The 12,769-nt window shown below is 44.3% G+C and overlaps 1 protein-coding gene across 1 annotated transcript; it reads right to left on the bottom strand.

Annotated features, from left to right (window-relative positions):
* Positions 1-238: 238 nt before the first annotated feature.
* Positions 239-9,116, bottom strand: NPY (neuropeptide Y). Its single transcript, XM_074898068.1, has 4 exons — positions 9,005-9,116; positions 8,618-8,805; positions 3,577-3,657; positions 239-432 (listed from the first exon to the last, which is right to left on the bottom strand). Exons 2-4 carry the CDS (start codon positions 8,803-8,805, stop codon positions 408-410), a joined length of 294 nt encoding a protein of 97 aa, XP_074754169.1. The 5' UTR covers positions 9,005-9,116; the 3' UTR covers positions 239-407.
* Positions 9,117-12,769: the final 3,653 nt, after the last annotated feature.

Here is a 12,769-nt window from a genome sequence, read left to right as displayed (position 1 = left end):
AAATTATTTTAAAGAGCTTTGTATAAACCAAGCAGCTGAGCTGAGTTTGAGGCTACAATATACAATGTCTTTATCTTACTTTGTACACTAATTACTGTAATAACTGTGACACTATTGTTGTCCATACCACTTTAGACTGCAGGGAGGTTATAATTCAGTTTTAATAATTTAAAACAACTCTTTGCTATGCCAATGACAGGGTTGCTTGTTTTCATTTAGTATGTTATATTTTGGAATGCAGAAATAATTTATTTAAATAAAGGTATATACAAATATGATGAAGGAAAATCTCTACAGAATTCAGTACAATGGCTGCATGCACTGGGAATGACGCTATGATTTGCTTCAGAGACGTGGAGTATGAACTGAAAACTAGGAAAAGTTTTGGCGGTGTGCTGAAAATCCCATCACCACATTGAAGGGTCTTCAAACCTGCAATACATATTATGAATAAAAAAAATATTAAATACATTTTAAAGCCCCTTCCATAAAATCCAAAGTTAGAACTACCAAAGATTTTCATTTTAATAATAGAAGCAATAAGGAATACATATGCATATTTGCAGACAAAGACTGTATATGCAACTCCCATCAAAGCAGAAGCATCCTGGTTGGCCAAATGTCTGTATGTTGGTAACCAGAACTTGTCCCTTCATACTGCTGCCCAGATGATGTGTTTTCACACCATTGAGACTCACTACAAAGCTGCTTTATGCCATTAAGAAGCTCTTAATGGAATTCAGCTAGAAAACTATGATATGCTGAAATACAAATCTGTTCTTTTTCGCTCTTACTCAGGAGTAAACAGTTTGCAAAGAGAATTCACTGAGAAAAAAAAAACAAAACCAAAACAAACCACAAAAACACATGCCATGCTGTTAGCTCCTTCAAACAAAACTGAAGTCCACAGCCACTACCCTAAAATATTATTGTGGTGTTCAAACGCTTGAAATATGTGTTGAAAGGGTTGCTGAGGTCAGGATTTGATCTAGAGGTCCTCCGCTTGCAAATAACTGTTCTGTCTACACAGCAAGTAAGTCAACAAGTAGAGAACATGGAAAGAGACTAAAGGAAGTGCATTTGCCATAATTTTTACCATGTAAAAGTTAGGCATCTAGTTTTCCTTCACAGTCACTGAGGAGACACTGACACTTGAGAGGGCAATTGATCCTGCCCATTTTCAGATGGAAGGCTCATTTTGGAGATACAAATCCCTCTGACTGACTGCAAAGGCAGCCTAGACAACTACTCACAGTAGATACTTAACTTTTAAAGAGGCAGAAATAGGGAAGACACATCCTGTAACTGGGTTTTAAAGGCTTTCTCATGACTCCATAGACTCAACAAGATCAGAAAACATGCCACATCTTTGTCATAAGAACTTATTTACACTCAGGCCAAGGTGCCTCATTTTTTTATTCCTTAACTTCCTATATTCTAATTGTTTTCTATAAGAATCTCTCTAAACTTTCTTTATATGGTCATACATACACCTAGACTGCAAAATGCTTTGGGGCATATATTAGTCAGCAAATGCGAAATGCCAAACCAGGCCAGCCAAGCTGAATACAGTTAAGTTGTTTATTAATACCTCAGTGTTTAGTTACAAAGTTCATTCCCAAGAACTCATGAAGTGTGTCTCTCTCTCACTGATCCACTGAGTGCAGATTATACCTGCTCCATAACCGGCTGCATATATAACTATTTCTAAAACACATACTTCATTAATTTAAATTCAGAATAATATCAGACTCCCTTTCATTCATTCAGCCTGGCTTCCTCTGGGAGGAAGGCTTCGGTAGCCATGTCGTACCTGGGAATATTTGCTGTGTGTCCAGCTGTCCACCCTTGTGTGACTCCCCTAACTTCCCCACCAGCTTTCAAACCCTCGGGTCAACTTCAACCAAGGCAGAAAGAGGTACAGATAGCTCAGAGATATTAAGTTCCTGATGTGCCATGAAACACAGTACTGGGTAGAAAGAAGATTTAATTATGTCCTCACATGGAGGAAAAAGCTGGAGTGGGGTTCAGAATCCATACAGGGTTTTATCCTAGAAAACATATCCATAGGAAACTAGACATCATTGTTCCCAGTGCTCCCATAATTGTCATCGATGAATGACAAATACCATAGTCGGTTTAAAGTGCTGTTACAGGGGGTATGAAATAAAAATCTGTTTCTCATCAATTCTTGATCTTAAATGCAGACTAGTTTGTTATTTTGCTCATGAGTTTTTGCTCCCTGGTGTGTTATAAATAGCATTATTGTAATAATAATAATAACCATAAAGTTTTGTCATGAAGGGGTGAAAATTACAGAGAGTATTAGACTTTGTACTACCCTGTGTGTTGCCTCAAATTCATGGTAGCGGAAATTTCCCATTATGTGAGGGCTCTGCCTTGTTATTACCAAACACAAAATAGTCTAATACATTTCATTGCACTCCGTGCAGTTTTTTACATAAGCATCTGCAGAGAAAACTGCATCCCCACAGCTGCAGTTAGTCATCAAACCATAAGCCAATGGTGTCCTTATGCTCAGAACCACAAGTGCCATGGACAGCCTCACTTGATAGTGGTAGAAATTTTGGTCATCTTTCAGCAACAAGATCATGCCCTGAGTTCAGTGCTATGGACTATTATGCTTAAGTACTTAACTAATCTAATTGAGCCTTTGCACAGCTGATGAAAATGCAGAGCATTTGCTTGTAGACTCCTGAGATGACTACTGCATAGAACATTTATTTCTGCAGTAGAAGTATTATCAGCAAACTTCAGGCTGTCAGTAAAAGCCTAAACTGAGCTCATTCATGCTTGATTGTAAGCACAACTAAAACCACTATTTTCTTTCATGAGACAAACCCCCCTGTATTTTACTTTTTCAACATACTTACTTTTACCTGTGTAAATTGTAGTCACTACTGCAGTATCTTACATTATAGCTGGTGTCATTACCTAACTAGATAAAGTATGCACATTTGAAATCCCACTGTTGCTTGAGAGACCACCGCTATTTTAAACCAAGTGCAAATGGAAATGTAAAGGCTTTTTTTCCCTTTGTAAAATATTAGGTACAAAACCAATGTGAAATACTGTATTTTAAAGACCAATCATAGCCATGTATTTCTGTATACGTTAACATATGTGCATATTTACCACTCATATATCTTTAGAGGGAAACTTTAAATCTGTTTGAGTAGCAAATGAGTAGAAATATGCCGCTTTGGGGGCTCTAATCTGTCATCAGGCACCAGCGTACAATTCTGTGTAATTAAGCCCAGTAAGGGGCAAGCATTGTGGGAATGCTTCCCTTCCTCCAAACAACAGGTATGGCCTGCTCCCAAAATCAGGAAACAAGGCGTTTGGAATATATTACGTCTGGTGAGGCATTTCTTGTATTCATAGATGGTGTTAGCTCTTAACAAAAAAAGGAATTAAAAATGTTTTTTCAGGACACGTTTATCCAGCTGTTGGCAGCATAAGTTTTCTCCCTGTGAAACATATCTATTGATAACAAATGGAACTGTTAAATCTAAATGAGAAGTGAAAGCCACCACAAAACTTGTTCATACATACCTGGATCTAGGAATATTTTCTGTGCTTTCCCTCAACAACAGGTCTGAGATCAGTGTCTCTGGGCTTGATCTCTTTCCATATCTAAGGAAAGAGGAAAAAAGTATACTTTTGTATATATAATTTTTTTAAAAAATGAAGACTAAGCATGGAACTATTAAACAAATCTTTACAGAAAAACTGTATAGAACAGACATAAAGACAACTTTCCAGCAAGTATTTTAACTTAACTTGACTTAGCCATATAAGAAAATGCTCCTGCTTCAGTATGTCTTTGGATATATTTTTTCCATAATCATGTTATAAGACAATATTGAGAAACTCTGAATACTTCTCAATTCAATGGCTGTTCCTGGATACTCTAAGGTCTTGCACCTTAATGCGGTGTGCATGGAGGAAGTGGGGCGAAACTGTGCATGACACGATCTCCGAGCATGTCATTCCTGCCTACAAACCCCATTCCATCATCTCATTGAACTTCCACATCGTCTTAGATGCTACTCTATTGTAAATGAGCAGTCTATAGAAAACTGCCTCAAATATGCCATATTATCTCAGGAACTAGCCAAGATTAAGACAGCTAGTACATTTGGGATTGACAAACACATAGCACATTAGGTTGTAAAAACTGAGCTACCCCAAGGTAATCATCATTTTTGAACTATGTGGCCATGGGAAAGAAAACTTTCTGAAGCAGAGTTCTTCTTCAATTAAATGGGATACGACCAGCTACCCTTGTCCTATATTTACACAGTAGCTGTCTTTCTGTTGTGCCTTTTTTTTTTTTTTTTTTTTTTAATCCCAGATACTATACATTGTTCAACAGTTAAAAGTAATGCAACTCCTAGTTCTTGGGAAGGAATTTTCTCTCTTTTCCTGAGAAAACAGAAGTGACAATAAGCAGCCAGCTTGACAGACACTTCTTCACTATAAGGATTCATTAGCCTGAGAGTGATAACTATAAGCAAACACTCACTTTTTTGGAAAGAATTAAGATCATGGTTTGTAACTTGTATATATGTAATTAGTCTGAATCACAACGTACATTAACGGATAACAGCTTTGTGAATGCCTCTTGAGTGAAATTCTCATTCCAGAGAAATCAAATGTGTAGTTAAGGACTTAGATCTTATCCACTGCTATCAAGATGTTTCTCCAATGACTTGATCTAAATTTGGAGGGAAAAATAAAACCTTCCAAACTGTATTTCAAAAGCCAGCAGTTTTACCTGTTGATGGCATGACTTACCATAAAGTGGAAACATATCTCACTTTTCAATCATTTTATTCAGCTTTTTCTATTTTTACATTGCCTCAATCATTTTAGCACATTACCTGTGCCACAGAAAGACAAAGCATCAGTTTCAGAATTTTAAAGTAAATTTCAATCTGAACTGACTGAAAACAGGTATCTGAAAAAAAAACAGCCAGACATAGTAAAATACTATTACAGTAACGCAATCAAGCATGATGCTGAATCAAGCACCTTGCACTCCATCACCACAAAGGGATTTCTTTCTTTCTATTCCAGCTAATATGTATCCAACCTGGTCTTCAACTGAGGGGGAATCTAATTTGCTGTTATGTTAAAAAATTGATTTAACGAATCAACAACTTGCTCCAACAGCTCACACCTGGGCAAAACTCCCACTAATCTCTTGGAAAGTTTTGTTTGAATAAGAAATAAGTAGAAACCCCACAGAGTGCAGAGATTCAGTCAAATCATGAAGATGACTGTGTTGGGGAGATGTCTTTTATGAGTCACTTCAGTGCCTTGGCTAGACCAGTGCTGCTACCTGTGCTCCTACCCACCATGTCCTCACACAGCAAAGCTCCAAGCTTTGTGAAAATATCTGGTCAGGTTTTATGCTCATCTTGAGACATCAAGGCCTTTTTTCACACATTCTGATAACCCACAACTCCAGCTGTCGAAGAGTAAACATACTTATTCTGATTAGGGACATAGTATCTCAGATTCAGCAAAATCTCAAAGCTTCCTATGAAAACTTAGGTCTTGGGAATACAATCCCATGGGTGTCCAAGGCCAGCAACAGGAGTTGAGGAATCTCAGAAGCATCTTGTGGGTCCAATTCAGTAAACTGCCAAAAAACCCCCAAGCTCTCAAGATCTGCTCCCTTCCCCATTAAAGGGTGTTCACATGAAGCCGGAGCATCAGTACTGCCTAAGTCAGACACACTTTCAGATATTCTCTGCCCTGCCTAGAGTTCAAGCCATTTCCAGTAGGGATGGCCTTACTGTTTTGCTACAGCACAGAAGAGCCACAGATTCACGAACAAGCTACAAGGGACAAGAAAGGAAGAGAACCTACTGGTAAGAGGGAGTACAGGGAGTACCAAGTAGCAGAAGGAGGAGCGATTCACGTAAAGTTGGGCTCCGAAAAAAGCCCCCTGAACAGTGTAGTAGAGGGGTATGAGGCAAGAACCGCAAGACTTTTTGAGGACAGAGATGGGACTGATCCAAAGACACACAGACATCTACAGGGTAGGAGTCTCTATCTGTGCTGGTCAACTTAGGCTCTCTTTTTAAGTCATAAAGACCTGGTACATGAGGAACAAGGGATCTCACCAGAAATGGTAAGTCTGAGACAGGCCTGGTGACCCACTCCCTACAAGTACCGGTTTCCCTCAGCTAACCTCAAAGGAGTGTAAAGGCTGATAAGCACAGATGTCTAAAGCTAAGTGAGGTGGATCTGAAGGAGAAGGATCTCAAAGGAGAGAGGGAGCAAAGCAGCCACACAGGCAAGGTCTAAAGACAAAAAGAGAAAGATGGTCTGGAAGAAAGAAGCTTCATGGGAGCTGGGGTGAAGACCCTGTGGGTCACAGTAGCTCAGAGGGGAATGACACTCAAATGCTTCAGTTAGGCCAGAAGCAAAATCCGGGAGGATGAGCCAGGTTATTCATAATCACAAAAACATCAAACAAGACACGACAGACTGAGGAGAAGAAAGCACTTATCTCCTCATCCTTTCCCAACGTGCTCTTACTGCTCCATTTCAGCAGTTGCACAGTGACCAGGCTGCAGGCACCTTGTCTGGTGAGAGGCTGAGCACAGCTCACACACCCTCAGGAGATGCTGGGCGAGCCCTTGGACCCCTCATCCTGTTACAGAGCTTCCAAGCATCACCATGCCAAAAAGGCAGAAGTAAAAAGCTGTGAGAGGAAGCTTCGAGAACAACTGTTGAAACAAACCAAATTATCATATTTAGACCAGTCCAAAATGCTTCACAAGTTATTGATTCATTTTGCAAGTGACTGTGTCACTGCCGAAACAGGGAACCTCCAGGAGCCCTGTTAAGCTTTTCAAACCAAGGTGGCAATTACTTTATTTCTGCACTGTTAATTCACCACACCGTGGAAACAGCACACTTTTTTTTTTTTTTTAGTTAACCTATGTAGTGAACCTTAAAATGTGTATCATGAAGTTGCCATTGTGGTGGTTTCTTTCTGCCAGCTTTCTTGTATTTCCAGGTCACTTCTGTTCCCTTTAAATACGAGAGGGTGTGTGGGAAATCTAGGTAAAATCTGAAGAACAAAATTCAAATTCTGCATTGATTTACCTATCAGCAACACTAACTATTTCAGTTCATTTCAGAACACAAATCCACACAGAAGAATGAAAGCAGTCTCAGTCTCTGAGTTGTGTACTTTGCACCCCAAAAATTAAGGAAAAAAAGCTACACAGTCAACATTAAAGCAAGCATACAGAGCACACAGCAGAAGTGGAGGTTGAATACAGAAAGGATGGTTTGTCTGGTTGGGTTTGGGGTAGGGTTTTTTTGTTTGCTTTTAAACATGACCTGGTTTTGAACAGGAATCACCTTTAAAATTGGAGATGAAAGAAACAAAAGAAGAGCTGAGGGACCAGCCCAGAGATCCCACCACACACAAGGGAAAAGGGCAGCAGAGGGAGAACTCAAGGATCAGATTATTTTAGCAGTAATCTCGAGAAAAAGTTATCCGATCACAGACTACCACACAGAAGTATGCCATAAAAATGAATGAGTTGTGAATACTGCTTTAAAAGTTCAGGATTGAAGAACTGTATTTCTGTCGGCCTCTTCATCTGTGTTATGATATTAGTGCACTGGCAGACGATGTTATGGGTTTGCTGGGAAAGCGCTCAGTTACATGATAACCTCCCTTCTAATTTAATTCTTCAGACTTTTAGAGGGACAAATTAAAGCCTAATTTTAGACCTCTCGTCTGGTTTTGATATTAAACACATAGATAAATATGTCAAAGCTCTTCTGGGTCACACACTGTTCAGGAGGAAACTTCTGTTAATCGCATAGTCTAAACTGGACAGTCACTCCCAAAGGAAATTTTTTTTAATAATAATTTGCACTTTTTTTTTTCAGACTGAGCCTTTACCCCTACTTTAACAAGCACAGTCACCCCAGAAAGTCAAATCAGAGACAGGCAGGTTCAGGTCACACCCTTATCTCCTTCAGCTTGGGCTGGGGTTTTTGCTTTTGTTAGGACTAGTGGGGTTTTGGCACTCACAGATGCATGAAGTAGCTGGCAAACCCCAAAGCACCTGGGCTACTACAACTCCTCAGCAAGGCTGGAGTGGCGCTTTTTCTCATCAAAAGCTTCACTCGAGTCGGTCCAACAGGAGCAGGGAACGGCTCTTACTGCCCTAACTCCCTCCAGCTCCCGGGCTAGTTGTGTTTTCCGTCCCTTTTGGGGGGCTGTCCCTGTGCACGCTGCCCTGCGGTTCACGCTCCTGCCTGCCAGCCTGTCTGTGCCAGGGCTAGAAAGGCCTGAGAGAGCAGAGGCAGCCTCGACGCCCCTGCCCATTCTGCCAACTCGGACAGTGGAATTCAGGTCCGAACCCGGGGGCGACTCAGAGGTGCATGGCTGTCGCTCTCTAAAGGGAGTCCGTCCACCGTGTCTTTCTCCGTGTCGGTGGTGAGACACCCAAGTGCGAGGGGGGCGCCCCTCTTTCCTCCCCTGAGCCTTGGCAAGCACAAAGGCAGCTCGGGGAGCGGGAAACGGGGATGTTGGCCGGGCCGCTCAGCCTACCTCTGCCTGGTGATGAGGTTGATGTAGTGCCTCAGCGCCGAGTAGTATCTGGCCATGTCCTCTGCGGGCGCGTCCTCGCCGGGGCTGTCCGGTTTGGAGGGGTACGCCTCTGCCAGCGTCCCCAGGCAGACCAGCAGCGACAGGGCGAAAGTCAGCACCGACACCCACAGCCTCACGGTGCCCTGCATCTGCACGGCGGGGCGGGATGGGGGAGAGCTCCCGTCAGCACCTGCCCCGACGGCGGCGGCAGCGCGGCCGCCCCAGCGCGCCCCGGCCCCGTGTCCGGCCCGGTGTCCGTCCCCACGCCCAAGCCCAAGCCCAAGCCCACACCCACACCCAGACCCAGACCCAGACCCAGACCCAGACCCGCCCCGTCGCGGCACTCACGGCGGCAGCTGCAGCGGAGCGGCTCCCGGCTCAGAGAGGCGCTTCTGCCAGTGGGGTCGGGGCTCCCGAGTGCGGGGCTGCGCGCCTCGCCGGGGTGTTTTAAGTCTTCCCCGGCAGGCAGGAGGGGCCTCGGGCGATCACGCCTCGCTTGCTCCGGTCCCCCCCCGCCCCCCGCCCCGCTCCGCCTGCCCCTGCCCCGGGAGGGGCATCGCGGCTGCGGCCGGGCGGGACCGAGGGGGCGGGCGCTGCCGCTGCCCCGCCGCAGCCCGCCCACCGCCCGCGGATCCCCCCGCCGGCTGCCCACGGGCTCTGCCCACGGCCCCCCGCGCCCCGGGTCGGGCCGTGAGGGCCCGGGGGCCTGTACCGGTGGAGCCGCCGTGCCGCCCGCTGCCCGAAGCCGGCAGGGGAAGGGGAGCGAGTGGGCGCAGCGAGTTTACCCCACTCCCACGGCACCGCAGGGGCCCCGGGCTCGAGCTTCGTAGCAGGAGTGCTGCCGAACATAAAGCCGAGAAAGCAACACGGTTTGGGGCAGCCAAAAATACCGGATCAGTGCCACTGGCTCAGATCTGCCTCACACCTTTTTACGTGGGTAAATCTTGAGGCTTGGCTCCCCGGGGGACTGGCCGCGGATCTGCAGCAATGAAATTGTACCTCCCTCCATGCCAGGGAGACTCTCTACACCCCTGCCCAGGGCTACCTTCGAGTGGCTTTTCGAAAGTAACTTTTATTCTGGTTTATTTCTGTGCCTGAGCCACATGCCTCGGAAAAGAGCTCACCAGTGCCATGGGATCACGACAGCCTTTCCAGTAGCTGTCCTGACTCAAGGGAACCACTGCTGAATCTGGAACATGGCAACTTCGCCCAGCAGCATGGGACTACATGTAGAGACTGATGCAGCCAAGGTGCCAGATTTACATGTCTCCCTAAACTTGTCCAGACTTAGAGTCAGGGGGGAGAGATGGGCACCCTGATGGTGATCTGATCCGTCGTACAACGGAGGTCTGAGTTACGCAGAGCGGGCACCTTCTGGAGACGTACCCTTCTCCACTGATTACAGCAGCAGCCTAGGAGACTAGGCTAGGCTAGACACCTGACTATCAGAGTGCCTGAAGTGCGGTGAGATGAATCGAACCCAAACAAAGTTTCAGAATTTGTTGAAGAGTTTGGTAAAGTTGGAAACTATTCATACGTATTAGTAAAATTAAGTTAATTCTTTAGAAACAGGCAATTTCATTAGCATCTTGATGACCAATGACTAATTCCAGTTGGAATGACAAATCATGACTCTGATCATATCTTATTTTTACTGTAATTTGAAGGTAAAATAATCACCCAAGTATGAACATTAGACATACTGACAGAAAGCTTTAAGACATATTCTAAAATTATATCACACATATACCACTGTAAATGTAGTTATTAATGTCTATAGTTATCATATGCAGTGATTGGCTTAATAACAATCCAGCGGATCTGAAAAACAATATTCAGTTTGCAAGAGGAAAGCCAGAAATCATTTTCATCACTCCAGAAACAGAATCTCAACATTATCTTAAAAAACCCCTAGCAAACAAATGGCTCTTGTGGTGTGTGAGGAGGCGCGCTGGACTATGTCCATTTCAAGCAATGGAAGCAAAGAAAATTCCAGGGCTCTTAACATCAAGAGATATTTTGAAATCTTCATGACTGCATAGTGCACCGGCCACAAAACCTTACAGCAAGATTACAGGCTGCCTTTTGTCACATACCGAATGAAAAATTTTAATGTCTGTGCATAATTTTGCATGCCACAGCCAGAAACTAGCTCCTAATTTCAGCAGATCTGTGCATAGGGTGACATCACATCTCACAAAGTGGCCTCACTGCATCCCCACACTCTCTGTCCTCCCACCAGCAACATTCCTGCATATTCAGTGTTCACACTGTCCTCACGTTGGCTCAACAGAAACAACTGAAAATACAGTCTGATACCTGTGACACTGCAAATGCTCTAGAGAGCAACCGTGCTCTGGCTGCATCGCTTTCCCTTTGCCACACTGACTCCAATAAGCTGCCTAATCCAAAGCTTGCATTGATCCAATTTATGAGCTTTTATGGGGTGTAGGGGACAAGAAGTGACAGCACCGGAGGCTGAAGCATCTGGGAAAGTGTGCCACAACAACAGCTCTCACCAGCTTCAGCCTGATTCTGCCACAACCACCTCACAGGACTGGGGGCGACTTGCTCACCATTAAACTCTTTCACCACTTACAGCTGAGATCGTTCCTCTCCCACTAGCACCACTATTTTCACACTATCAATCTTCAAGGCAGTTCAAAGAAAGAGGAATAAGCTAACAGACCAGCAAGCAGAGCAAGACAAACATGAAGTCTGGCATCTACAAGCTTACTCGGGCTATAAGGAGGCAACAACATTCCCCCATCACGGATACGTCTGTATTGCCTGACGCAGCAGTATGCCATGCTGCCATGCCTTGGCACAGACCAACACCCAGCCAGTTGGCTGTTGACATCATCCAGAAACCCTGGATGAATCTCTGCTCTTTTCCTAGTGATGAAGTCCAAGCAGTAAGTTGCTCCCTCCGAGGGAATCAGTAATGAATTGCACCTGCTAAGTCCCTCTACAAAACACTGGGTCTGGAGCAACACCTCTCAACAAAAATAAGGTGCAGACCACACTAACAGGCAGTTCGCTTCACAGCATGAGGATGAATGAGGGAAGCCCTCTCTTTTATGCAGGAGAAGGGATCAAATTTGTCTCCCATATGAGACAGCAGCTCCTGCAACTGCAAGCTGCTTGGCAGGGTCTGGGGAGAGGTTTTCCTCCCTGCTGCACCATGACCCCAGTCAACTCATCTGTTGTGTCTTACCTTTGGATGAAGTAGCATCTCCCAGCTTGTGCTGAGTTTGGACTCACGTCCCCACTCCGAGTGGCCTAAAGGTTCACTCTTGCTGCACCTCCAGAATAACACTTCTTTCTGTACAGTTCCAGTATTTAATTTGGGAAACCCAAAACACTGAACCCCAAATTTTAATCACCTTGCTTTACACAGTGTTCTTGAGTCGAAACTTTTATGTTTGGAGCCATTCTCTGAGCTCTTACAAAAATTTCCTCTCTCTTCTGTTTCAGAACACTGAAAATCACAGAATCATTCAGGTTGGAAAAGACCCTTGGGATCATCGAGTCCAACCATCCACCATACTCTACAAAGTTCTCCCCTACACCGTATCCCCCAACATCTCATCTAAACGACCCTTGTCATACAGTCTCATCCATTTCCTACCATAAAACGTACATTAAGCTTAAATAACATAGATAAAACATACTTTGGATACGTAACATTCTCAGTATAATGTCAATGCCGCAAACATGGGCATTTTTAAATTGATGAAACAAACACTATACCTAAAGTTACAGACATATATAGGCGACGATGTATCAGTGAGACAGTGTCCCTGGCTCTCAGTGATCTTAATGTTTTTTTTACAAGTGGTTTCCAGAGTCAAAGTCTCCTGCACCTTTGACGACACCTGTTGATGATTACTCCACATGGATGCCTGCCCAGCATTGCTGTCCTCACATGAAGCAGGCAGGCATTTGTATTCTGGCAAAGGGCAGAGCTGCACTTTCCACAGGCAGCTTTGAGATGGGCTATAAAGGTGAACAAGGAGACGGCGAGGGTGGTTGGAAAGACTCAGAAGAGCTGATGAAGAAAGTCAGGAAGAACTGAATGGAGTTAAAGAATGCAGCCTGCGAGAGAGAGCA

The sequence above is a fragment of the Athene noctua genome, chromosome 2 (assembly GCF_965140245.1).
Source record: "Athene noctua chromosome 2, bAthNoc1.hap1.1, whole genome shotgun sequence".
NCBI classification, from domain to species: domain Eukaryota; kingdom Metazoa; phylum Chordata; class Aves; order Strigiformes; family Strigidae; genus Athene; species Athene noctua.
The sequence above is the reverse complement of the archived record's forward strand: the minus strand, read 5'-3'. Positions and strand labels throughout refer to the sequence as shown.

Excerpts from the sequence above, each read along its gene's own strand:
- NPY (XM_074898068.1), bottom strand. The coding sequence starts at position 8,805 with ATGCAGGGCACCGTGAGGCTGTGGGTGTCGGTGCTGACTTTCGCCCTG. Across the intron at positions 3,658-8,617 it reads AACCTCATCACCAGGCAGAG|ATATGGAAAGAGATCAAGCC; the intron begins GTAGGCTGAGCG and ends CTCTTTCCTTAG. Across the intron at positions 433-3,576 it reads GAAAATATTCCTAGATCCAG|GTTTGAAGACCCTTCAATGT; the intron begins GTATGTATGAAC and ends TATGTATTGCAG.